The sequence below is a fragment of the Corvus moneduloides genome, chromosome 7 (assembly GCF_009650955.1).
Source record: "Corvus moneduloides isolate bCorMon1 chromosome 7, bCorMon1.pri, whole genome shotgun sequence".
In the NCBI taxonomy this organism is placed as follows: domain Eukaryota; kingdom Metazoa; phylum Chordata; class Aves; order Passeriformes; family Corvidae; genus Corvus; species Corvus moneduloides.
The window spans coordinates 12,065,315-12,092,496 of NC_045482.1; the positions used below are offsets into that span (position 1 = coordinate 12,065,315).

At 38.6% G+C, this 27,182-nt stretch overlaps 1 protein-coding gene across 5 annotated transcripts; it reads right to left on the reverse strand.

Moving 5' to 3' along the window:
* Positions 1 to 398: 398 nt before the first annotated feature.
* TRAK2 (trafficking kinesin protein 2) lies at positions 399 to 27,037 on the reverse strand. Of its 5 annotated transcripts, none has more exons than XM_032114282.1 (18): positions 26,951 to 27,037; positions 21,080 to 21,204; positions 20,884 to 20,992; positions 19,709 to 19,903; positions 16,046 to 16,099; positions 15,195 to 15,265; positions 14,421 to 14,540; positions 13,025 to 13,234; positions 11,235 to 11,313; positions 9,440 to 9,570; positions 9,206 to 9,280; positions 8,448 to 8,585; positions 7,599 to 7,678; positions 6,677 to 6,880; positions 6,243 to 6,541; positions 5,637 to 5,912; positions 4,905 to 5,004; positions 399 to 4,370 (listed from the first exon to the last, which is right to left on the reverse strand). In XM_032114282.1, exons 3-18 carry the CDS (start codon positions 20,918 to 20,920, stop codon positions 3,692 to 3,694), a joined length of 2,748 nt encoding a protein of 915 aa, XP_031970173.1. In that variant the 5' UTR covers positions 20,921 to 20,992; positions 21,080 to 21,204; positions 26,951 to 27,037; the 3' UTR covers positions 399 to 3,691. The 5 variants fall into 5 exon arrangements, with proteins under 5 accessions (XP_031970173.1, XP_031970174.1, XP_031970172.1 ...); XM_032114283.1 differs by lacking the exon at positions 26,951 to 27,037 and adding an exon at positions 26,798 to 26,915 and having other exon boundaries at positions 14,421 to 14,537; XM_032114281.1 differs by lacking the exon at positions 26,951 to 27,037 and adding an exon at positions 26,798 to 26,915.
* Between the last annotated feature and the right edge of the window lie 145 nt (positions 27,038 to 27,182).

Below are 27,182 nucleotides of genomic sequence, written 5' to 3' on the forward strand. Positions count from 1 at the left end.
TCTATAGGGCTCACCTACCATCAGCTACCGAGATGGTACAAAACACAACCGTGGTGGTGGTAGACCACACTGCAGTGCTAACACTGTAATGCTACAGGAACACACAAGCTGCTCTAAAAGAGGGGAGGAAAAAACCCCAAAGCACCACCCACGCACAAAAACCCCCAAGTACCAGAAAATATGAACAGATGCATTTAAAGTGATGCTCAACACTGAAATGCTAAATAAATGTAGTGGCTTCTAAAGCCACTTCTGCAGATACCAACTCACTAAGCTGGTGTACAGTATAATAATCACCATAAATTTTAGCCACACAAAGGCCTGATTTTAGGTTTGTTATAGAACAAACTATAGTAGAGAAGATGACATCTGGAACAAACCACAGCAGATCAGCAATATACTGAAAAATTCCATGTTATACATGTTTTATTATCAAATTTACATTCCACTATGAAACAACAGTAAGTGCAAAAAACAGATGGAAAAAATACCATGAAAATCCCAGACTGTTCAAGCATTGTGTGTAGTCCCCTCATGTAACAGCCAAATGAAGCTAAAACCCAATTATTCTCCGTTCCTCTCTGTTGCTAATTTGACAGCAGTAGATGTTTTAACTTTGATCACAGGTACTTTGAGCATGCAGGTATCACTGAGTTTAACAAAAACAGTGAAACTGGAAAGCTTTAAGTTTGTGCTTTGTTTAAGACAATCGGAATAAGGTAAATACAAGAATTTCCTTCTGTCTTGTGTAACTTGCACAATCACTGGTAAGTCCTTCCTAGCATCTGTGTTTGACTCAAACCTGCAAGACAACAGAACCTTGCCAAAATGTAATACTCCATTCCTTCTAGATCTACCTCTACTCAAAAGATCTGGTGCAGGATCTCAGCCATGCCAGTTGGTCACCTCTCACCTGTCTTATGGGAGATAATGAAAGCCAAATCATTTCTAGAATCATGGTAACTTCTAAAATGTTCTCAGAAATATATTTAAAAAAGGTTTATCTTCTAGGTTTTGGCACAAAGCGGTAACTTGGAAGAAGCATCAGCTTTCCCTGTTACTGCAAGCCAGACCTGTATAGCCAAACTGTGCATGACCATCCAAAGGCATAAATGCATGACAGAATTTGAACAACACTGCACCACAGCATCAACCAACTGGATAAACACACACAAACACCATGGTATAGAGCTTTTTCCATTTTCTTTTTGCCTTATGTAAAGTATCTGATGATACATCTCACCTGCAGAACAAACTGACCTCTTGACATCCACAGCATTGTTTGAACTGAACCGGTTTATATTCTTGGGCTATGGAATATGGAAGTGTCCCCAAGAGAAACATGCATTTAATTTATATGCTTGTAGATTAATTTTACCTGAACCATGGTCTGCCAAAGGAATTCTGCGTTAGCTGGTTTGCTACTCTGCTGATCCAATGGCTGGAGTTATCTAATGAAGCCAGTTAGAAACAGTGTAATACCTTCAAAAATTTATCTGTAACTGACAGGTATTCCTACAATAAACACATAAAATGGACATACTTTTGACATGCTACACACTCCTCTTGATACCAAACTGTCTAAGCTTTTGCTAACTCATTTCCCTGGAAGTTACAGATACACAGCAGACATACCCGTCTCAGTCCACTGGAGACCAACATTGCACTCCCTCCTTTCACTCTTACCTTATGTAGCTAGGCAAGACACCATGCACAGCTAAGTACATACAAACAAAAATACTTACATGAAAAAATTAAATATTTTTCATTTTAAAAACAAAATTAACCCGTATATAGTCTTTTAAATAAAATTCACCTTTTGTAAGTGTAAGATTTTGCTTAGAGAGCAAAAGGCAACTCCAGGAGTTCCTGAATATTTCTGTGCGCTGCTGACAGACAAGCTTCTGCTAAGAATCCCTGTGCAAATTTGAAGTGGTTACTCCTTTTCCTTTTACCAAAAAAAAAAAACCAAAAACCAAATCAATCATCACAAGATCTATAGAACTGTAAAAGCAGAAAGGCCACGTTACAAATTTCCTATAAACAAGGTTAAGAAGCTTTCTTTTCCTGCCCTACTCCACTCACCCTTGTAGCAGCGAGGGTGCTGATTATGGATGTGCCTTATGGCACATGCAAATCAGTGAAATTGCACTGATGCACCACACCACACCCCCTGACAGCTGCCAGCTATGCCCCCCTACCTACACAGTAACAGGCAAGGTAAACGTTAACTGTTTAATCTAATTGTATGGAAACAAATCATTTTATAATGTTGATAGGTATTGTGAAAATTTACATAAAGATTAAGAACCTGTTTCTATTCAGGTCACTAGCAAAGACAACTTTTTCTTGTTACACAAAACATCTGTTGTAGATTGTTCAGTTATGATTAGAACCCTAGACAGGAAGGAATCAAAAAAGCAGCATGGGCAGTAATATTTTGATGATTAACACTCAGAAACCAGATTTCTAAAATGTAGATCTCTTTTGAGTTGGAAAGTCTGCCTCAGCTATGTTCAGAACTACACTCACTCACTGATCACCGGATTTCAATATTCATTAAAATGCTACAAAGAACACCAGCTTTTTTCTTCCTGTTTCTACATACAGACTGGCAAATTTTGCTCTTAATGAAATCTTTTAAACAAAATCCTATCTAAAATGAGAAGTAAGTGAATGAAAGGCATAAAGTTTACTGGAGATCTCTCAAATACACAAAACGTCTACTTGGCAAGACAAGAGGCAGTTTTCTGAACTTCCAACACTTTCCTTGAAGTAAATGCTCTCCACTTAGGTCTTTAAAAAGGAACCCTGAATCAAGCACCTCGGGTTTATTTCCCTTTGCAATGGTGAAATGTGCCCGAGATATTTGTGTGTGTATGTGTGTGTGCACAAAAATATCCTCATTTAAATAGAAGCACACTGCAATTTGGAAAGATTTCTTAACTTCAAGTTTTCACCCCAATACACACTTTCCTGCTTCTTAATTCTTATTCATTGCACATTTCTCTGTGTAGTTCGTTCAGAAGCTCTGGAAAGAAATTTACTTCTCTTAATACCTCACTAACACAACTACACTCTTTCAAAATATAAATCCTGTGTTTGTAAACTGAAGTATTACTTTCTTACACAGAGCTAAAGGTTCTCTCCCCCGCTTCTCAAAGTGAGGAGGAGTGCAAAAGAGCACAGTTTCTGAAATGGAAAATTAAAGAATAAAAAAAAATCCAAGTCTTCATATTTGTTTGCTACAGAATGGAACTTGGGCTGCTAATGCTGGTCAGACTGACTGTTATTTTAATATTATATTTAAATGACGTAGCCTGACTGCAAACAACTAGTAAATACTATGGGTGTATGGTGGAAAAAAACAGAATACCTACACATACAGGTTAAAGGGTTAAAGCACTGAAAATGTCTACAATAGTCTTCACTTCTGATTAAGTTAAGACAGATGCTGAAGGGGGTCTTGAAATTAAGCTTTGGTTTTACCTTTCTATCTCCCACAAAAACCTTCTTCCTCAAACCCAAGCAATGTTCCTTTGCTCCTTGGTCCCAACACTTGTCTCTCCCACATTTTAACATGCACATGCCTTCTCCCAACTCTTCTGTAACACATCTAACAATGCCTGTACTGGATGTTCATCCCTCAAATTATTTACTGTGCTCCAAGTCAAAACACCTTTCAGGCCACTTAGTCTTCCTTTAGTATATCCATTTTTGATGACTGTGTGCAAACTGGAGCTCCCAGTGCTCCAATCATGGCTGGAAGACTCTGGTTTCTTCTCAGTCCTGCCATTAAGCTGCTACCTGCATTTAAAAACCCAGCTGAGTCCTGCCTCTGCAAGCTAACCTCTGGCCCCTGATTCTTCCCATGGTCCTGTGTTTCAGGGCGCTTGATCACCCTGGCAATGCCCAGCCTCTTCAGTCTGTCCACGAGGTTCATCTTCAGCTGGCCTACGTCCGGGACATTACGGGAGGGCTTTAGGCCATACATTTCTTGCAAGAACGTTTCTGCTGGTCGAGAAGCCAGGAAATTTTCTGAGTGATGCACTCGAGGCTCAAACAGTGGAGGGGAAGGACAAGGTGAATGCGAAGGAGAATTTGGTGGAGTAGAAGGAATGGGAAGAGTTCGAGGGGGCTGTAGCAAAGGCTGTTTTTCTAATATGGGACTGTCGTAAACCTTGGCAGAGATGCCTCGTTCTTGCAAAAGTTTAGCCAGGCTGCTTGTGCTGCTGAAAGTAGTAGTTGAGTCTCTTCTGTTAGTGAGAAATTCTCCAATACTTAGTCTGTAAGGAATGGCTGGAGTGCTCATTACTGGGTTTCCAGTACTGCTGCCAGTATTTCCCAATAAAAATGGAGCACCCACGGAGCTGAAATAAAATAAAAATGAAATAGAGAATATGCACACATTAGACATTTTTATACCTGCTCTGCATTTGCCTTTTAGTATACAGAAGACTCAAGAAAAACTAAACTATTGCTATAAGCTATGACAGTTTCAGCTTCAGTAGACTCAGAATTACTGTTCTGCAAAGTACCAATGAATTTACCTTCTGTGATCACCTATACTCAATTAGATAGCATACTGATGTCCAGTTAGTTTTAAAAAAATCTTAAAATAGAATCAAGAAAATAATCACAAAATCTTTTTTCCCACAATAGATATATGATACAAGGCATCTGCTATTTAAGAGTTAAAATTTGCTTCAAGTTACCTTAACCTGTTTTAACTCTCACTCCAGAGAATTCCAAGCTTCCCTTTGTAATTACAACTATTTTTATTAATAACATTCTACATGTTGCCTAACTGCCTTAGTATTTTTTAAAACTGGTCCATATATCAAAAGCCAGAAAGAAGGTTTAATCCTATGCAGCAACATTTAGGATGGCAGCAGTCCTCATACCTGGGAGTAACTTGAGTGACATCAGATGGGTGAAGGATCCTACAGGTAGTGAAGGTGAACGTGGAATTTGTTGAAGATAGACACTTCCCTGGATTTGAGGCTGAAATGTGAAGAATTTACATCCATTGAGGGTAAAAATAAAGACATACAAAAACGAAAGATAAATAAATACAAAAAAAAAAGACAAACAAAAACTTTTGAATCAAAGTTTAAGACTGTTATTATCACTGATAATTATTTTGAGTCCATTTTTTTGAAGTAAAGAACAAAGACAGCAAAACCAGCATTATCACACTATTAAAAAATAAAAAATGCCCTAAGGTATATCACCGTGTCCCACAGCCATAGGGAGGAGGAGAGAGGATCCAGCAGGCAGGAATTGCGCAGCAAGATTGATTTATTTAATTATTTTACAAACTATTTTATAGACTTTTTTTCTTCATAGTTTAATTGGACAAAGGATCAGCCACCCCTTGGGTGGCTAAAATCCTAAAACATCCATTGTCAAAATATTTTTCTACTGTACCATAAATAAGACTTTTCAAGGCTGCGGGTGTTTGGTTGTTTACATAACTGCTACCTCTTCTGTGAGAGAGAAAAGTCTCTCACGGACTTAGAAAATAGCAAGAAAATCCTTGCTAGCAGCATTTTTGTATCCACATCACAAAGTCAAATACTTTCCATAGAGGACAGGACACTGCTAAATAGAATCACACTAACCATGCATCTTACCGGTGAGTGGTACTGATGCTGAAGTAATAGGGGGCAGGAAAATGCCTGCCACTGGCTTTGCCAATGTACATTTCTCCTCCGGGAAGGATTGTTGTGCTTGAAATGTTATACCTCCTTCACCCTCTTCCTCATCATCTTCCTCCAGGTCAGAGATGTGGTGCACAGTGTCATCAGACAGAGGGGTAAAGCCTTTAGTAACAACACCTGGTCTTGGGTCAAGAATGGTGCCTAGGTTGGGTCGAGCAAGCTGCTGCCAATGAAAAAGGGTCTGAGATCCTGGTGTGACGAAAGAGAAGAGATTCAGAGAGCCATTACCTACTACTGTATCAAGTTACAAGAATTCATGAGCAAAGCAACTGCAGCTGGCTGGTACCCACACTGTGATCCACACATCCACTGGATGGCAATGCCAAGAAGCAGCCTAACTCTTAGCACCCTCTCAGAAAGCCAATTAGAAAGTGATGCTGACAAGCTCGCTGGCATGGAACCTACCAAATACTACCGCCTCCTGTTACTACACATCGTACCTAGCTATACACACAATGATTTAGCTGGCAAATCTAAAAGCCTTTTTTGCTAATGAGAGAAGGAAGATCATCCTCTTACCTTCAATGGGTTTGACAATTTGCAACTTCTCTGGTAGGAGGACACGGAGATTACTAGAGCTGGAAGAGAGATCCGTGAATTCTGAGTTTGTACTTGGGGAAAAAGAGCTTTCTGTTGGTGTACTGAAGCCACTAGCCTCTTCTTTCTGCTCAGCCAGTAAATGCATTTTTCGGTCCCACTCCTCCTCGAAGAACTGCTTCTCACTCAGGTAGTTCTGACGACGGAGGGAGAGCCTGTGCAGAGCTGTGACCAGGTCATTGTCTCCAGGGGTTCCCGGCTGGCCAGGACTGTGAGCATCTCTGTGAAAAATAACAAATAATAACAGATACTAAGACCATTTAATTAACTATATCTCTCTTACACAGCAGAAGTCCAGTCTGGATTTCGTTTTGAATCAGTTCTTCTCAGTAGAAGGTAACAGGCTGTGCTCCTACTTCAAATTCTTCTCAGAGCTGCTCCCCAGAGTCATCTGTGTGTGGCTTTCCAAGTGGTGCAGTCCAGACTGGAAGGGCTTTGCTGTCATAACAGCACTTGAGCGATTAGATCCAGGGATTGGCAACGGGGCAGGAAAGGAAGGGGAGCGGCCACGAATGATATTGGCAACCTTGACAGTGTCAAACACTCGTTTCTGTTGACCCCTGCGGAAAAGACAAACAAACAAATGTGGTTTTCAGAAGCAAAAAAGATAAAGTCAAGAAAAATCTCTGAAAAACAAACTTTGAAAAGTCTGCGGAGACCGTACTAAATAGACGTTCAGAAAAATGTGATTGCCTAAGACACTCAAGTCTTCAGGAGAACTACTCTATTAAGTATCAGAATTACCACTTCTTTACATGAAAGACCTGAATCTCTACTGATAACTGCTTTAGACTATTCAGAAGTGTGTATTTTATTTATTTAATTTGTATATGCTTAAAGAAACATATATTTAGTTTATTACTTCTTGCTCAGAATTATGAGATCCAGGAACAGGTCTTTGGGGTTTTGAAAATTGTTATGAGTCTTTCAGCTATAATGTCATTTGTCCAGCAATTTTTCTATAAGCATTAAAGGGGATCAAACTAGTCCTGTGCATCAGAGAATCTAGATCAAAAAATCTCACAAATTAAAGAACAAAATAACATCCTTCAAAAAATTCCCACCTTCTTCACAGAATCAAATAAGCATAGCAGGTTTCAAAATTGAAAAGATTACCAAATACTACAAACCTTCTTTTATTTACAATGAAAACATTACAGAGGGAATATATGCATTTATAGAGTTCCAGAAATCAGTTTCACCTCAATATATTTTCACCTCAATAATACAAGTCTATGGACAAATATCAAAACAGCACATAGAGATCTGAAAACATACTTTTGCTTGGAGAGAACAGATTCATCACCCTGACTCAATTCCTTCCGCATTGTCCCCTCAATTTCTGCTGCAAGGGAATCCTACAGAAAAATGGAAACCATAAGAGTTGACAAGTTAGATTCAAGTCTTCCTTCTACCAATTTTAGCAGAAAATATCTGTAAAAGTAACTTTTAACATCCTGCATTTGTTTGCCCAGTATCAGTATGCTTTGGACAAACCCTTTGGCCTCCATAGGAAGGGCACATGGGACAGTTTTCCACCATAACTACAGCCATGTGCAACCAGCGTGGGTTCATTTTTCATTAGCAACATCTGCTTTAAATTTGTATTTCTTTATGTACTCTGTATGTTGGTTGCTTCAGTTAAGCTACAATTTTAAGAGCACTTCTTACAAGGCCAAGCACATACACAAGTGATTCTGTACACACAGAGCAACCAACCAAAACCTGATGAATTCCCAGATATTTTGAGTATGTGAGATGCTGTGTTTCTTAAAGAAACACTGTCGAGTCATAAAATTCACACCAACATCACACAATACACTAGCACAACTGAGCATAAGCTGTAGAACGTGCCAATTCCCTGATTAAAACAGAAAAGGCATATAAAAAGGAAAAATAATTGCAGTGTCACAACATGTCAAGTGAACAGTTAGTTTCCTAACTAATTTCCTAAGTTTCTCACAAGTGTACACATTGAAGAATTGAAAAACCAACAGATCAGCTCCTTTGCCTACTACAAAGTAGTTCTGGCTGCAGCTCCTGCAAAGGCCATTGTGCTCCTAGAGCTGCACACTGCCACAGCTGCATGTGCCAGCTGGTGTGTGCCACTCTAGAGGTGTTTGTTACCACAGGAAATGCTCCACGCGACTGCGGGTGGCAGAGACAAGCGACAGAGCTGGCTCTGCTGCGCAGCAACTTCACTTCTTCCTGGGACTCGTGCAACATCCCCAGACACTCTGCATTCCGATCTTGCAACTCATGGAGCTGAAAGGGAAGAGAGGCCATCACATGATCTTTTCAGAGAGAAGACAGAGTGAAACTGAATGAACGCCTACAGTAACGTGTAATGGCTGATTCAACAGTGTAAGATTCCTTCAACTGCAGGGCACATGCCCACAGCTGGAATGGGCAACAGTCTGCACAGCACCTGTAGCGGTTTTAGTGACAAAGCGTGACGATTTGAAAGAGGAAAAAGTATGACAAAATTCAAAGGAAAATACATTGAAAACCTGCAAATACACTGACTACTGATGCAAAAGAAGCAAAAAAAGAGAACTGTCTTAAAATCTAATGAGCCACAGTACTGTTGATATAATCAGTAATATTCACACTAAAGCAGGCTTTTTCTCCTAACTACTAAGAATAGTAAGACCTCCCTATTTGAAACATGCTCCTTGCCTTTCATACTCCTGTGAACTACAAAAATATTTGTGCAGGTTAAAGTAATTATTCTTTTCCTCCAATCATATGACTTCAAACACAATGAAAGATTAAAAATCCTACATAATTAAAAAGCAGTAGTTCCCATTCTTTCTCTGTTTTCTTTCTCCTGTATTCTATCCCAAACATTTATCTAAATGTATATACATAGAAGCCATAAGTACCTCTGCTGTCAGTTGTCTCTGAGCATCTTTGGAGGCTTGTAAGTGAAGTTTCAGCTCCTCCTTCTCAATCACATTCTGAAAGCACAAAAAGGTGCTCATCATTTTCTCAGCTGACTTCCCCAAGAGATTGATCCCCTGCCAGACTTTCCTGGAACAGCCACGCTCTTGCAGTGCAACCCCCTGGCTTGTACAGACACCTGCACAGACATGGGCACTTTATCAGCATTCCCTTACTTCTTTGACTTTATGTTGAAGATCAACAATCTGGGACAAAAGGGATGAGATCTCTTCCTGGTAGCGAATCACCTCCTCACTCTTCTCTGACAACTCCTCTGTTATCCTGGAAATCTCAGCATTTGTTTGGCCTACAAAACACAAAAGGAACTTAGTTGAGACCTTCTCCCATTACACAAAAAATAACCCCAAACCAAACACAAACCGCAGAAAGGATGAGTGAAAGTCAACAACAATCTGCAAAATGACCAATACTCTTAGGAAATAAATTCATAATACATAAAAGTAGGTGCCTTAGAACATCCATAAGGAAAAGATTAACAGTGGGGAGGAGGAGGAAGAAGAGTTAACTTCAAATGCACGTGCAACATATTAAGAACTAAGCTTGCAGAATCTGAAATACGTATCACCAGTATGTGAAATGACTACAATAAAACTATTTCAAATGACATAATGGCTCATGACCAAGGTCAGACTTGGAATATGCTAGAAAAGTCTGGTTCTGAATTAATCTTGTTATTAACTACTATTGTAAGGAAAGGCATTTTGTCAAACCTTGTCAAGTGTAACATACACTCTTGATCCTGGTCATTATCTATCCCCCAAAGATTCACTGAATACAATTTCCTGTTTCTTTTTTTTTCTTTTAGCAAGCACTTCATGAAGTGAGAGGACAAAACAACTCAAAGAGCTGAAATATTTTTATGCAGTTACCCTTGTTTGTACACTTGCCATGAAAGCATTGCAAAGTCGTAAGAAAGTCTGATCAACCTTGCATAAAGGTCACACTACAACTTTAGTGCTTGTTGTACCTCACACATTTACTGCAGAACAAGGCCCTGTTTATGGGCCTGTGAGCATTTAAGCTCAGTCAGATACCTTTTCCTGAAAATGCAAATTTTAAAGCTGTAGGCAACACAGCTCTAGGAGAAGATTCTTTCTGGGAGTCTAAATTACCTAGCATGCCTACACGTGCTGTAGAATTGAATAAAAAAGTGAACTCACAGACATTCTCACTGAAGGAAAATAGGAGAGCATATTTGAACTAACTCCTATTTGCAAAACATGCATATTTTCTCAGCGGGATCAGAGTAAATTAACCAACTAAGTATCAATTCATAGTACTTTATGGTCATCTGTAACAAGAAAAATAAAGCAGCAATCCAGTCTTCTTTATGGTGGTTGTATAGAAAAAAATAATCTTAAATACAATTTAAGGTTATTATGCACAAAGGAAGTAGTACACATCAAATGACTACAGATAAAAAAGTATTGTTCTTTATTGTTTCAGAATACTTAGCATGCATTTATGTAAGAGTAGCTGCAATTCTTTGCAAATAAGCAGTCCCCAAAGCAAATACAAACAACTCCTCTAGACAAATTAAGCCGCTTGCTAATTTAAATGCTTTGCTTCGTAACATGTATTTTAAAACTAACGTGTTCATAGTTAAAAGTCTATACACCAATACATTTCAGTGTCAAATGTGCTGAATACACAAGAAGAATACTTTGTTGATTTTCTAGTGTCTGCAGGCTTCAGTTTAGGAAGCTCATGGACATCATCTTTTGTGTTCGTTTTCCCCTTCTAAGCACGACACACAGAGCTGAATTTGAATGCCAGAGTGAAACTGGATGAAATACAGAAACAACCTTACACTTGGGCAAAGGGCAAGACTTCAATGATTGGCATACATTATTGAAGCTCGTTTTTGGATTCAGGGTTAACTAAGAAGGTGCAGGGACTAGGTATTTCACCTACCATTCTGCTATTGCAAAATACAGCCTGGATACTCACGGAGTTCTTTGACACAGTCATTGACCAGCTGCTGTTCCTTCTCTTCATATGTAATGGTTTCTGACTTCAGGTGGCAAGCCTTCAAGAAAATTATTTGTTTATCAATAACAATTTCAGCTTATCTATAATGCTATGAATTTTTATTTCTAAAATTCTTGCAACTGAAGAATCTCCCCTCTCTCTTTAAAAGCTCTATGCAACTGTGTTTTCCACCATAACCCGTTTCCCAGAATTTTACAGGTGCCTCGAGTGAAAGATACACAGACACATGAACAAAGCCTGATCTCTTGGCTCTAATCAAAAATTGTTGCAAAAAGATGTAACTTGGTAGGGAAAGTGAACCAAGACAGAAATCAGAAATAAGCAATTAAATTTGCTTCAAAAAACTTTAAATAAAAAAAATCTTGAAAACTGACTGCTGTTAGCCAGCTCTCTTATGGCACTGAAAAGCTCTTGGTAGAACAGCTTTTCTCCATATTTCCAACTAGCCTATTTAGAATAAATTTTCTGGGTCAGAGACTGAGTATCACAACATACCTAAACAATATGAAGCACTCTAGATTCCTACTTCCCTTTTGATTGTGAGGATGATAACATTAAATTTAGCACAGACAAGTCTTCTATACTCAGGACTGTTTGCCAGTAAGAGACTCACACTATAAAACTCAGCAAATGGTTTTAAAGATTATCCCAGCAAACAGTGGTACATTTACACAAGTGCAGGCAAATACACTTCTTTACACAGTGCTGCCAAATGAAAATAAATAAAAAAGTAAATAGAGGCTCATTGTAATTGAGGCTATGTCAAGTCACTGAAGGTTATGTTATATCACAGAATGATTAACCTCTGGCTGGTCTGTAAACCTGTGCAATCATATACAGGCTTAGGAGCAAAATAAAGGCAGTCTGATCTTCTCTTTCTTATCCTACAGCACTACTAACGTATCCATTTGGTCTTGGTTTTGGAGACAAAACAAGGGCAGAAGTGTATTTTGTTGACATTAAAGGAATCTAGTCTGGTACTGGTGTAACAAACATATTGGGAAAGGCTCACATAGAAAAAATCAAACCACCACACACACACACAAAATAAAACCCCCTCATGTTTCTTACAAACAACACCCCTTTTTCTTAAAGGCAACAGAAGAACTCAGTTTTAAACAATGTCCTATTTTACGAGTTTCACTCTTCACTACCAAAGAAAAGACACTGCATCTGTAGACTCCAATTCTTGGAACTTTTGCTGTTGGTTCCATTTTATAGCCACTTTTTGTTTGGCCATTTAGTATCTATCCTCTATTGGCACAGTGCCTGTATTCAAGTTTTACACACACAAGAGATCAGTCAAAATAGAGAAACTAATCACATAGTCAAAACTGTGTCTTTAAAATAATTTAAATGGAAGCGTATTAACCCTTAAATATCTTCTGAAAAAACAATGGCAACAGAATGGAATTCCCCAAATACTCCTGCAGTCAGATTTATATCAAAACAAACTGTATAAGCTTGAGGGCCTGATGTGTCCAAGTACTTTTGCTGAGTGCTTACGTATGTTCCCATGTTTTTTCATGTATCACAATTGCACTGAGAACGAACTACTAGCGAACTCCGGAGACAACGAGGAATGAAGGAAACAGAAGGATGTGGGCACGGAGGGAAAGTGCTTGGGAATGATTTGTATACACTGACACAAAATAGCCATGTGCTTCAAGAGAAACTCTGATGCTGGATTTTGAGCACCCTGGTTCATTCCATACCCAGCACATACAGCACAGCCCATCGGTCTGTACCTTGGATCGCAGAGCCAGGTTTTCCTCCTCCAGCTCTCGGAGTTTATCCTGCAGGACATCCAGCTGCAATGGATCATGGGAGACATTGAAAGACTCGTTGAAACGCAGTGGTGTGGAACAGCTGGAATCTGTCTCACTCTCCTCAGAAGCGATGGAAACAATACGAAGCAGGTCATCCTTCTTTGACAGTTCATGCTGCAGCTGGTTAACCTAGGACAAGTGAAGATCACCACCACGTGAAAAACACTTTAGATACACAATATCATAGTGTATTATTTATGCAGTCTCTAGAACATCATTGCTCCAGTCTAAAATGAGATTTAAGAAGAGTTCACACCTCTATTTTACAGGAAGTTTGTAAGATCATAATTTTACCAGTGCAAGTGAGACTGAAAATTCAAGACACCACAAAAATGAACAACAGAACCTACTTTTTAAATAGTTTACTGCAAAATCATTTTCCAGCTGCCTTGATACATGATTTCATTTTAACATGCTAGCTATAATTTTGATTATGACCATTACTCTGAACTGCTGAGTTCTGGGAGAAAAGGACTGAGAGACAGCTATTTACATGTATAGAGTGGTACCCTCCAGTCTGCACATTACATGTATCGTAGGACAACTAAAAACAAAAGAAGAGACAGATCTCATTTAGATAAATTCTATTTTGCCTATCTACAATTTTATATGAATACCTAAGTTTATGCTGCCCTACAGCTGATTATGAGTACATCTTTGTTACCAGCATACTGTTTTATACAACAGCTGAATCCATTTCACTGTAGCTTACACTACATCTGTTGACCACAGTGTTATTTGTCAACTATTTAATTCCTTTTTTAAGAAAGAAAAACAAAGAAAAGGTTAGATCAAGAATTTGTGCTTACAGGAAGAGACGAAGTGAAGATCTTGATCAGAATTCACTTTTCATTACATTTCATTTATAAATTTGTTTACTCTTAGTGTAAGTACCCCATTAACCAGCTCATTTTCTGTTTCCTCACCTGTGAAGTTGTTATGTAGCAGCTCATGTCAGATACCAATCTCTTATTTTGACTCATACTAGTCTATTCTTAATTTAACAGTGGGAAATCAGACTGATGGTCTGATATACCTAATGATGTCTAACATTCTCATAATTTCTCGTAATTACAGTATGTAGTCTTCATGTTCAATTCCTGGACTGCAAGAAGTGACTGGACGATGATTAGGAGAATGACATCTAAGCAAACTTCTGCAGTCTGAAAGCACCAATCACCCCTTTCACAATGAAATAACATATTTCTATTAATCCTCTTACCACCATCATAAATGGAAAAAAAAAAAAGAGAGAAAAAAATGGGAAAAAAACCCCTTAAATAAAGTAAAAAAAGAAAGGAAAGCAACCACTTACTCTGTCTAGAGTTTGTCCTAACTGTTCTTCCAGTGATTCATTCTGTTCCATCAACAGATGGTTTCGCTTAAGGAGGGCTTGTCCAATTCGCGCTGCCAGCTCCAGGTCCCGATCTTTCTGCTCCCAAAACGAGAAAAAATGCTTCCTTTTGATCATAGAACGTTTAAATTCAGAGCTTTAGATTCTCCTAGATATTGCTCAATGCATCACCACTCTGAGATCCCCCTTCATTCTCAAGTGGATCAACATCGTTAGAAAATTATTAATGCCTCATCACTTGGATCCAGAACACATCCATAACTGTGTTTTTTGATATTGCATACTCTCTTCCACAGCCATTTGCAATAACAGGAGGAGAGGAAAGCACCAAACCTGGGGACAGTTTTGGGTTTTGTGCTGAGTACAAAGGGTTCTGTTGAATCACACACACACAAAAAACCCCACATTTACTTAGGCCTGTGGTCTTTCCAGTGACACTTTCTCCAGAACAGACTGCTCAGCTTGAACAGTGGTGAAGGCATAGAAGCAGAGGAGCAACAGGAAATCAGAAGAAAGCCGTGTCTTTCTTATACTCACTGGCTTCATGGGTGCCCACAGTTTAGTTAAATTTTGTTTCTGAGGTGGTGCAAGCTAATGGGCAGCTTCTCATTACCCATTTGTTTGATAAGCAGCTCTTGAAGATAACTGAATCAAAATGTTCAGCAGCTGAATAAAACCCTCCCTCAAATGCACTTCCTCAACTGTATTAACACAGCATGACAGAGACAAGCATACCTCAGCTAACAGACGTTTCACCATGTCAGCTTCACTGTAGTCTTTCTGTTCTGCATTATCTGTGCCAAGAACTGAAGAGAGACAAACATGCTTATTGAAGGAAAGACAAGAAGATGGTGGGAAGGGGAGAGCTAAACTCAGAGGGTGCTGTTTATATACAAATACAGTACTTGGTTGATGAAGCTAGCAGAGGCTATGCAAATGCATCTTCAACTTCAGAAATGTGAAACAATACTCATTTGGGAGACTGATAAATGAGGTATTTAACATTTACACCTTTCAGCAACATTAACTAAGACTTGAGGTGCTCACACATCCTTCAAATTTAGAAAAAGGAGAAAAATCTCCTAAGAGCAACTTTCTGAATACAGCTAAGCAGTTGAAACATCCAGGCTGCTGAGGAGAGGAGGAAGAGTATATTGGAGCACATCCAAATATAGTTGAATACATACTTTAACCCTGAAGCAAAATTCCCACTAGGCTGTGTGACAGCTATACACAGGAAGAACAGAGACCCCAGAGACTAGTCATGGAAATGCATTTATTAAGGGCTTGACCATCTTGGAAACAATTAAGAAGAAATGAGATAATGTATGTTTGCATTTTTGATGTAGCAGTAAATGCTACCTTACTGATTAAGTAACTCCAGTGTTTGAAGAGTCTGTAAAACTATTAAAAAAACTGAGAAACAGTAGGATTTGAAAAACAGGACTGAGTGAGGAATTAAGCAAAGCATGAAGAATTTGTGACAAGTCTGAACAAAACGCAGTGCTAAAACTGCAAAGCACTGGTCTGCTCTAGTTCATGTCCTGAGAAAGAGGAGATGGTACTAACAAAGGCATCTTAATTACCTTGTGCAAATTTGTGAGATCCATCCAAGGAGGAGGAAGGAAGTTCAATAAGAGCTAGAGTGACAGATAATGAAAGATATAGGGGAAAAAGAGAACAAAGAGGAGAAAGAATTAAAATGTAAGGAAATAGGTGACTTTGCCATGCATCTACCACAACCAAAAAATAAATGCATGTGCAAACATACTTTTTTCACTATTAAAACTTTCTTAGGCCTTTTAGAAAACCATTTAAATATTTCCTTCAGGAGCAGAATTACACATTTCTCTGTCAGGTGATGAATGTTTGTACTTGTCCAAGCTCAACAGCAATTTGCTATTCTTGCTTTATCAAGTCAGGATCATTAAAGTGAAGAAGGCAGCAATATAAATTTAAAAATTACAGAAGTATCTGCTTCAGCTGAAGGTTTATGTTAACCTGTTTTGAAACTAATTCCATCATCACTGAACTGCAAAATGAGATTACTGTGGATTTGATCTCAAGATCTCCTTCACTCGTTTACCTTGTTTAAATCTGATTCTTACTCTGAATACACAGTGGTATTGATTATCAGTTCTTTTCTTTGTTTGTTTCGCTGAGGACTGCACACATAGCTATGAGATAGCATGCACTTCAGCTTTGCACTTCACTGACTTTATTTACATATGTTATATAAGCTGTCTATATCCTTTACATACATAATGTCCACAATTAACATTTAAAGCGTAACACTGCAGCTATGCTAAAATCAAAACCAAGTCACATTTTAGTAACAAAAGAAAGTTTTGTATAATCTTGAAAGACAGGAGAACAGGAAGAACAACACAGAAGGAAAACTTTTACTGTTTCTCTAAAAGCTTAAAAGAAAAATATATTAAAGTAACAAACCAAATGCTTTTCATCAAAAAGATCAGTAGGCATAAAAACCCAGCACATGCTGTTTAAGCATATAGGAGCTTTGAACTTACAGCACTGTCATTTACTAATTGTATTTCTAAGCAGGGAAAAAATAGAAACTCTCCACTAAATTTAAAATACATATCTATCAGTAACATAACATGCATTTGGAGGACAATTTTACTGTACTGCTTGGTTACTGATACAGGTTGCTGAGAGGGGACTCCAAACTCATTTAGCTTATCAGTATTTGGAAAATTCACTGCACATACATAACTAAGTTACAGCCATTACAGGCAGAATATTATAGCCAGCTCTCCTGTGATAACTGATCCTAGCAGGTGATTTCAAGTTTCAAGTTTCTATCCAGCACCTTTAATAAAAATTTACACTAATTCCATACAAGGTTACTCAGGCAGGTAAGTTCCTAACATCAAGAGCAATTATCTTTACTCTGATAAATAAAATCACAGAACCAACAGCTTCAAAACTTAGCTCTATATAAATTTAGTTATTTTCTTCCAGTACAGGATCAAAACTATACACCGTTTGTTATAATTCTCTCCTGAGAACATATGCATGTGCAATACTCACCTTGCCAAGTGAAAGTTGCAAGCAACTCTTCATTTTGGTTAAAATTCTTATTGTGTTGTGCCATGACCCTTAATTCACACATATAAAGTAGTTCCAAAGAGTGATCTTTTGTAATTCAGGGCTTCTTAGGCTAGCACAGTTGAAGCAGAAAATATTCTTCCACCTCACTGGAAACACTGCCAGTGTGAACCCAACTGGTCATGGGACAGACCTTCTTATAGGTAGCAGCAGCAGCCATAAAAACAGGAGGAGCTCAAGTGCAATAACTGTTGCATTGTTTTGGGCTTTTTCTCAACTATAAATTCACTCAAACCATATATTAAGCACTCTCTCTTGGAAAAAGTTATAAAAATGTTTCCATACATATATAGGGGGAGGAAGATACACAGCTAAAACCCCATCTTACACTTCATGTCACATTTATTCCCAATTCCAGGCAACAGAAAGATTAAAATTTCACCTACCAAGCTATTCAACAATAATTGTAACTAGAAATTGATTTATATCTGTATTTGTCTGGGACCTTCCCAGTATGTCCCCATGGGTTACTAGTCTCAAAAAAGCTACTACGATGACAAGTGTAACCGATGTCTGAACAATTTCTAGGAGGAACATAAACCATATTTATCTTGAGTTTATATGACTGGGCAGTTACAAAAGTGTTCTTAAACGATAGAAGAATTCATTTTATATGTTATGCCTAACAGCTATATTTTAATTCAATTTCAGTCATTGTTACAAGAAAACATTTATAGCTTAAAAAACTGCTTTAAAAACTCCTACAAGCAGTTTACTGTTTTCACAAGACAACTTCCATATTTGAAAAGAACCTCCCTCTGGGAGAAATAAGAAGACAGCACTTTCTGCAGTACCTTGACAGCCAAATAATACACAACAGGCTTCATGAAAACTTAGTTGATAAAACCCCTCCCTCTCCCTGCAGGTTGAAAATGCAAGCTCATGCTGACTGAAGGTCCTTCGGAGCCCTGTGCTTTGTCACACAGGTGAGGTGCCGAGCAGAGATCTCCAGCAGAGCCACGTTTCATGTCAAGCTCCATCTATCTCGGATAGACTCTGATCCCACCTCTTTATAATTAACACTTAGAGGCAAGTACACACCCCACCAACTACACAGCCGCTTCCAGTGAACTACAAAAGCATTCACTCGACTATAAAATCATTTATGCTTGCAATTTTATTATCAGAAACAGACTGAGCAATAAACATTAAGCGGCTTTCCAATTACTTTCCACAGTTAAAAACAGTTCAAAGCCTGCAAGTTCAGTTTATAACAAGATCACTCTAAATTGTTGAGTACTGCATTCTTGGGAAGCAATGTTTCAGTCTTTCTTACTCCTTTGCTATGCACCCTCAGAAAGCTTAAACTACAAACAATGATACAAAAAACCCTTTTAGAGGTGGCGTGTACAAGGAAGAGGTAATCATCACAGACTGTATATAAATAACAAGTTTCCTCTTCTATGTGGTTTGTTCCAATAGTTCCAATAAATGGAGGAAACAGGACTTCTCCATTTCTCTGAAGTGATTCCAATGCATTCACATGAAAACACTTAGAAACTACAGGCAAGTAGGTGTTCAGTTCTATTGGCAACTTTCTATACGCTTGCTTTTCAACATACTAAAGGTTTCTTCATGTGACTGAAGCTGTCCATTTTCTTCTTTATCATTTGATAGGTTTAAGAGTAAGTTACTTAGTATTTTCAGAACTGGAAGGCAGTGATCAACACTGATCTAGTACCTGCCTATCTGCTATTCATTCCTTTTCTATCTCCAGAAGAAACCACTGACAGCACCTCACAAACAACACTGACACAAAACAACAGGGTAACATCACCAAATCCACCACAGCATTAACATTCCTGAAAACAACAGTTGCTGCACACTCATACCTTTCATATTACATTTCTTCTAGCACAATTCTAGGTTCCTGCCTCTTTTTCACTATCACATGTTCCTACTCTTACTTCAGTGTGTAATCTGATGATCAGGCAGTCATGAGACATCCTAAATCAGCCATTAGAATTGCAGTCCTGAACTACAAGCACTTCTCCTGAATATCAGCCTTTTCTTCCACCTGTCCAAAGTTTCCCAGATTTGACCATTTCCTAATATTAATATTAACTTTGTACCTACATTTTTATCTTCAATATTTGGGAAAAAAAATACCGACTCACTCATGTAACGGAAGGACTCCTCCTCACGAGCTGGAGAAGCCATCTCCGGCAGACGGCCATGGCAAGCCTTGGGCTGAATCCAGCCTGTATTTTCATACAGGTACAGAGAGTCTGCTCGTAACTTGTAATCTGGCAACTGTTCTTCCAGCATGCTCACCAACTCCACCTCAGGAATGTCCTCACTGGAGCAGCCATCTGAAAGAGAATAAATGCCAGTAATAGTACATTATTAAATATATGTAAAATTTGATAGTGTTGCTACAGTACTATACATTTTATGTACTATAAAATACTTAATAAATCTTTGGCAGATTTGAAAATAATTATTCTGTATCAGACAAAACACCAGAATTCTTACTGAATCAACACTTGATTTACACTGCAATACTTGTAATTTCCTCATCCCCAGCTGACCCCACAACTTCCTGAAAAGCTGGTATGCTCTGTGTCCCTCCAACTTCTTGAATATAATGTAAGTAATGAGTTTCAATTTCCATCTTTTCCTCTTCATTGAGCTAAACACAAACCAACATTTTACTAGCTTTTGGTTTCCTACAGTTTCTTTGACTTTATCATAGTTGTTACACTTCCCCTTTTCTACAGGAAACTCACATTTTTCTTGTTCTTCTGTTTTATGCATTGGTTTGATAATGAACATAGATGTAAACAATCTTAAAGTAAGTAAAACCAACTGAATACTGCTTTGAAATAAGGGAACAAATATAAAACTCCATTATCATCCTTACAGAATCACACTTTGAGAAACATGATATTAAAACCCCTGCAATCGAAGTTTACCTCTTTCTGTGTTGTGGGGTGTGTGTGTCCCTTAATCTCTTCACAATTATTGCAAAAAAAAGAGAAACATTAATACTAAATTGCTCAAATATTAAAGGTATGCAGTGATTATCTTTGCAACATTTCCACTCAATATGAAGACTACCTGCAATATCTTTCAATGGAATAAACACCGATATTGACTATGAGAATTTTACAAACAGTATTTTACAGTGCACGCTGTCTTTACAAGTGAGTTACATGGACTCACTGTTTTTGTTCCTCTACAATATCACATAAGCAATACAAAGAATGTGAGATGTAAGGTTGTCTTCAGGTTGGTGCTTAATATCATGTTAGACACATTCAGGACTTGTAATAGTAATTCTTCAACTTACCACAGATGCTCTCCAGGCCCCTGGGATCCAAACTCATGAGTCCTTCCTTCACAGTTCACTTCCTTGGAAAGAGCATTCTGTAATCAAGCTGGGCACCATTCCTCCATTGCTTTGGGAAAAAGATGGCTTTGGTTTAGAGACAGAGTAAGTGAGAGCCATCAAGCCACAGAGACTCACAAATCTGGCATCAACTCACTTCTGTAGGCTGGTTCATATTCCAGATCTACTGCCATCTTAGGACATGCCTATTTCATCTGGGCTACTACTGATCAGTAGAAGTATTTCACTTAAGCTTCACCAGCTTCTCAGCTCACCCATCACCTAAAGATAAAACAAAGAGAATACCAAAGTTTTACAGATTTCACTCTTTCAAGGGAGACAGGTAAATTGGTGTGACTTTGTCTCTTTCAGTCTGAATTTCCCCTCTGCACTATAATTAACTTTAAAGAAAAAAAGAGGCAAACACTTTATTTCCAGTTTACACAGTACATATGAAAGGTAGCATTTAAATATGCTTTCTCCCTGCAGACATAACATCTCACCTTAAGCATGGACTTTGTCAAATATCTCTTTGTCTGTACTATTCCGCTTCTTTCATATAATATTTAGAGTATTCAGGTCATTCACTGAAATGAGGCACTTCCTTTTTATGCTAATGGACAGCAGCTCCAACTAACAGAGATTTTCTTCAGGCCACTACATTTATTTAAAGTCATGGATTCTAAAGGCAGGATTTCAAAAACATTACCCTTAACATTTCTATTGTTAAAAATTTAAGTTTTATACAACTGTTTGCTTTAGTCTCTTTTCCTTTTGGAGGGTCTTAATTAAAAACTGGACCTATCAGAAATTTCCTTTGTGGATCATTATAAAATCTGTGTTTTCTCTTCAGCGGGGACTCATTGTGGTAAACCAGAAACTACAATGACTAATTCAGATAAGCTATCAGAACAGTTTAATAAAGTAAAAATACTGCTTTTCCTTTGCCAAGACTGATTAATCACCTTCCATATAAAACAGTAGTTCTAGATGACAGAAAGATATAAAACTAAAAAGAAAACAAGTCTCCTTGTCCCTCCTCTGGCATTCAGTTAACATAAAATTCTCTTAAAATCTTGCATTAATTTAAAATTTGCTCTTAACCGTTTTCCCAAGATCTCCAATCATCAAGTACAACAATCAGAGGTTTGTTTTGCTGTCTGTAGCAACCTCTCATTTGACAAGATCAAAATGGACAGCGCAGGAGCTTTTTAAAGCAAGCCTGGAGCCTGCCAGTTCATCTGCTTGTACACTTTGGCAGGAGATCAAAAAAAAACTTTCTTCAATTAAGGTCTGCTCATACTTGTAAGTAGTATCTTCTTGTTTTGTCATTTATTTCTTTATGTATGTACTCTGCTTATCAGTTGTAATTCCTATCCATATTAAACACTTAATAAAAAAGAGATTTGAGAAACACTTTCTATCTGAATGTATAGATGCTTCTAGCACTTCTTAAATTTTTTTTCTAGACACTGTTTTTTAAATGGATTGCTGAAAAGCATGAACTATACATACCCCCTTCTCTAAAAAAATGAAATACAGCAGAATAAAAGACATTTAAGAAGATTGCTGTAGATCCACACATGCAAATGACTTCATTTTGTAATAAAAAGAGTCACTATACAGCTAGATAAAGTTCAGCAGCATAGGACAGTTTCTTCACAACTCTAACTCAATCTTTTTCCTTTGAGTTTTAAAAATGTAAAACTGAATGCTGCTGCTTCTCAAGATTGGTTTTAATCTCTCTTCTAAGTGCAGAGCAGAAACACTATTTGTTGCAGGTCAATCTCAGTTCAGCCAAAGAGGGGGAAAAAAAAAAAGGACCAAAGTGATTTGGCTAAATGTTTCTAGAGCACCAGGCCAACACCAAGCTATTGAATTGAAAGGGCAAACTCTTTGCAAAACCTTTGAGAAGTTTACTAGATAAGCAAACACCATAAAAGTTAATGCTTGCACTTCCAATGCTCCTCACAGCTTCAGTCTCCTGTACCGTGGTGCACCTTCTGTAGAAATTCAAGCACTGGGCAGTACCACCCTGAAAGTGACTCCATGACCCTTCTACACTGCAGCTATAAACTATTTCCTAACTGCAGATTCCTTCTGCAAGTCACAACTATAATTAAACACATTTAATTAAAACCCATAAAATTTACAACAACCCTTTAAATATATGACCATGCTATAAAAAGATGGACTAGAAATTAAGATTGTTAAGTCGTGCAGAAAGACATGTCCAAAAGAGAAGCCAGAAAACTTTCCCAGGTATTGATTTTAATCTTTATTTATAAAGAATATTTCCACTGTCAGTTTACTATATTATACATTCTACTCTGATCTACATCTTATTAGTTTTGTCCCCCTACTCCCTCATAGGCCCATTTCCCATTGATGTTTGTGTCTTTTATAGGTTAACTGAACATGGAAAAAAACAATGGAAATTCAAATATTGGAGAACAACCCATATGCAGGGGTGGTGCTCTCAGGAGGCTTTCTTCAAGGAAGGTTCAAGAGAGATGGAAATATCAGACAACATTTTATATACATACAAACATACCTACCCTACCTATCTCAGTCTTAGTATTTCTTTACTTTCTAGGTTAAATTTTACTCCCCAGTGAGTGTCTAACATTTCAGCTATCATTTGGCTCCAAACAGTAAGCTAAAACCTGAGGTACATACATAGAGCACACTTCTTATAGAACTGGGAACTATTCCTACATCTTGTCTATCTGCCCTAGAGAATCCAAGCTGCTCTCAAGAGATTTCATAACTTTTTCCTTTAGTGAGTCAGAAGACCCTAGTAAAGATTAACTTGAAATAGCAATACTGACTAGAGTCTTAGAGAAAGATAAAAAAGTTATAAAGTATAAAAAATTGTTCTTGTCTGTGTAACTACCACTTGGGTGCTGAAAGAGTTGGGGCACCTCAAGATAGACTGTAACTGTGAAGACATTCTACCACTAGAGAACTCTAATTCAAATCTGAATTATGAGAAAGGTAAGGGAATTGCTTTACAACTGGAAACCACAGAAAAATGTACGTGTTATTTCTTTGTGCTCAAAAAGTTAAAAATGTATGCAAAATACTGGCATCTGTATTGACAATATCCAAACTTAAATATAAATATGCTGTTATTCCTGCTGTTTTCCATTTGTTGAGAGCAGCTGACTCCTCACAAGCACTTGGAAAGACTAAACTAGGTCTCCTCCTCTGTACAATTCCCGGATGCAAGACACCAGGCCACAAGTAACACAAACAAAATTTTGACAACAAAGAAGATCCTAACTTGATTAAGAGACAAGACAACATCCATTTTCCAAAAGCAAGCCAAGTAAATGAGTGCATTATTCTGGGATACCAAATTTTACTGCTATGTAAGTATGCAATTAAAAAAATTATATCAAGTCATTAACACAATACTTTTTCCATTACTAAAATTGGAATGCTGTCAAGCCAGCTAATAACAATCAACATATTCTGCATTTCAAGGTTAATGAAACAGTTCTATTCTTATAGCAAACATGACCACACTGAATTGCTGCCAAAACATTCCTGGGACTAGTGCTCAGAAGCAGAGGCCAAATCCTTCAACACCATCCAGTAGGAGATGAAGGACAAAGGATTACCTACTGAAAAACAAATCTATGCGAACACAAACTTTGCCTATCACAATTAACATTTGCTGTATGCCTAACACTTGTTATTTCAGGCAATACTATCCCTACAGAAACCTACTTAGTGCTTGCACTTCTCTCATGTAAGGAAAAAAATATTTTAAAAGAGTATGCCAATACAATGCTAAAAACAACTGTAATAATCATAAAGAAACCTGCAACAGACCTTCAATCATAAATAGAATGGTATAAGAAAGAAACTCTCAGAAAACAAAAATAACCCCCCACATCTTTTGGATTGTTTTTATTTTGGGAGGGGGGTAAGGCTTCAGAGGGGACGCTGAAGAACACTTCTTGGAGAATGATGAATCACCAGCGGATCATGAAGCTGGCCACAACATTCCCTCATCCTACAGTTACACCAAGCCAGGCTCACACTCATATTCTCCTAAGTGGCAACACTACCTGTTAAGTACATGCATATATGCTTTATGTACATGTATACATGCATACTGTTGAATACCACAGCTTGATAGTTAAAATTTATTTAAATCCTACATGTTTAGAGGTTGTCGATATCACCCTTAGTACACAATCTAAAAACAGCAAATGCCTAATTGAAGTCTAACTTAATCTGAAACTATGAGTGCTACCTACATTAAAGATACACACTGTTTTATTAATTCCTAAACCTTTTCTGTAAACGTATAGTCAAAACATTAGTATCTGTATACATCTTTTCTCACAAGTTTTCTTTTTTCAGAAGAAATTACGTACATACGTAGTAATGTTATGATCTCAGAGGAATCAAGAACTATTGTGAATTGCCTATTTGTTAGTTAAAATAAAAAATACTGTAAGTGCTCTTGAGGTGTTCTGCTAATGCCTCATTCTGCTGAGATCTCTGCAAATATTTCATTATAAAGGTTGTAATCGGCTTCTTTTAAAACTCAAGCTTGTTTTCTGTAAAGTATACTTGAAGGGAACTTCAATAACATTTAACTGAAATCACTAACACTTTCAGTTGATGCATGGCTGAATTCACCCAAAAAAGTAGTTTCAGTTCCTTGATCTATACCCCAGCCAGTGCTCAGCATTTTAAGTTATAATTCTGTATTTATTAGAATTAATCAAACTGATCAATATGACTCAGTCACCAGAGTATCACTAGCAATCGAACCAGATAAAAGGATGTCTTCTTTTTTGTAGCCATCTCTGTGAAAATGCTCTGCTTGTGTCTTCTTGGAAAACTAATCGACAAATCATGATTATCATTCCTGAAAGACAGCACTCCTACTGGACAATATAATTCTGGAAGCCCACTATTAGAGGCAAATCACCACCAGGAAAGTCTGTGGTTTTCCAATGCTCTTTAAAGTACATTTTCAGATACTCGTAACAGAAATTCGATAAACTGATACAGCTCTAAAAATCACACTACCACTACAGAGTTGAAAAATTTCAGGTATTGGAAAATATTTTTTTTTAAATTTAGCTTCAGTGTCAGAAGTGTAATTAAAAAGAAGTCTGCCTATTTTTACTAAGAACTACATCTTTTGAAAGAAAACAAGTACCTGAAAACAAACCTAAAATTGACTGTGGCCTTGTAATGTTGCTTTAAGTTATTTATTAGAATATAAAATATCTGCATCAAACTGTCACAATCAGCCAACAGTAACTGCGAAACGTAACCAAGAAATAGGCACCTATGCAACAGCTGAAGATTGCATTAAAAAATAAAAATACGAGCATGCCACATCACATACCTTTCTCCACTAGCATGGTCGACAGAGTAAATGACATTTACTGACAGATATTCGTACTCTACTTTAACCAGCTGATAAAAATGTAACAATGTGATTAAGAAGTTGATAAAAGCCAAGATTTCCTTATCCTCCATACGCAAGCAGGACAACAACTAAGATGCCACCGAGGGCTGCATCCTGCTGGCGGTGACATGACCCTCCAGAGAGCCCGCTCGGTGACGGGCACCCCGAGCCGCTGAAGGTCACCCTAGCCACCGTCTGCGGGCACTGCCGCCCCCGCTAACACTGAATGGACGGAGCTCAGCACTACGTTACATGACAGCATCACCACCGCCAAAAGACTCCTGTCAGCTGCCAACCCAGACAGGCGCCGGAACTCCTTCTCCGCCCGGGACCGCGGGGCCAGCCCCGGACGCCGCCTCACGCTCAGGCCCCGCGCTCCCACCCCAACCAGCCGCAGGGAAGCCGCCGCACGCCCGGCGCGGCCCGCCGTACCTTCCAGCCCGGGTGGTGCCGCGGCTCGGCGGGGAACGGCCCCGGGGGCGAGAGGAGGGAGGGTTAACCCCTGAAGGGGTGGGAGGCACAGATCGCGCCGCTCGTCCGTGAGGCGACAGAGCAGCGCCGGGCCGGCGCCGAGTGCTCGCTTACCCGCCCCACGCTGCGCTCCCTCCGGCGCCGTTCCTTCCCGCCGCAGCCCCGCATGCAACACAGCAGCGACTGAGGAAGGGCGCCGATGGCTTCCGCTCGGCTCCCGCCCAGAACTACAGCCCCCGGCGGGCCGCCGCCAGTGACGAGCCCCACAATGCGCCGGGCCGCGTGGTGCGGGCAGCCCGCGCCGCTGGGCTCGGCGGGGCCGGGAGCGGGGCGGGGTTCTGGCGGG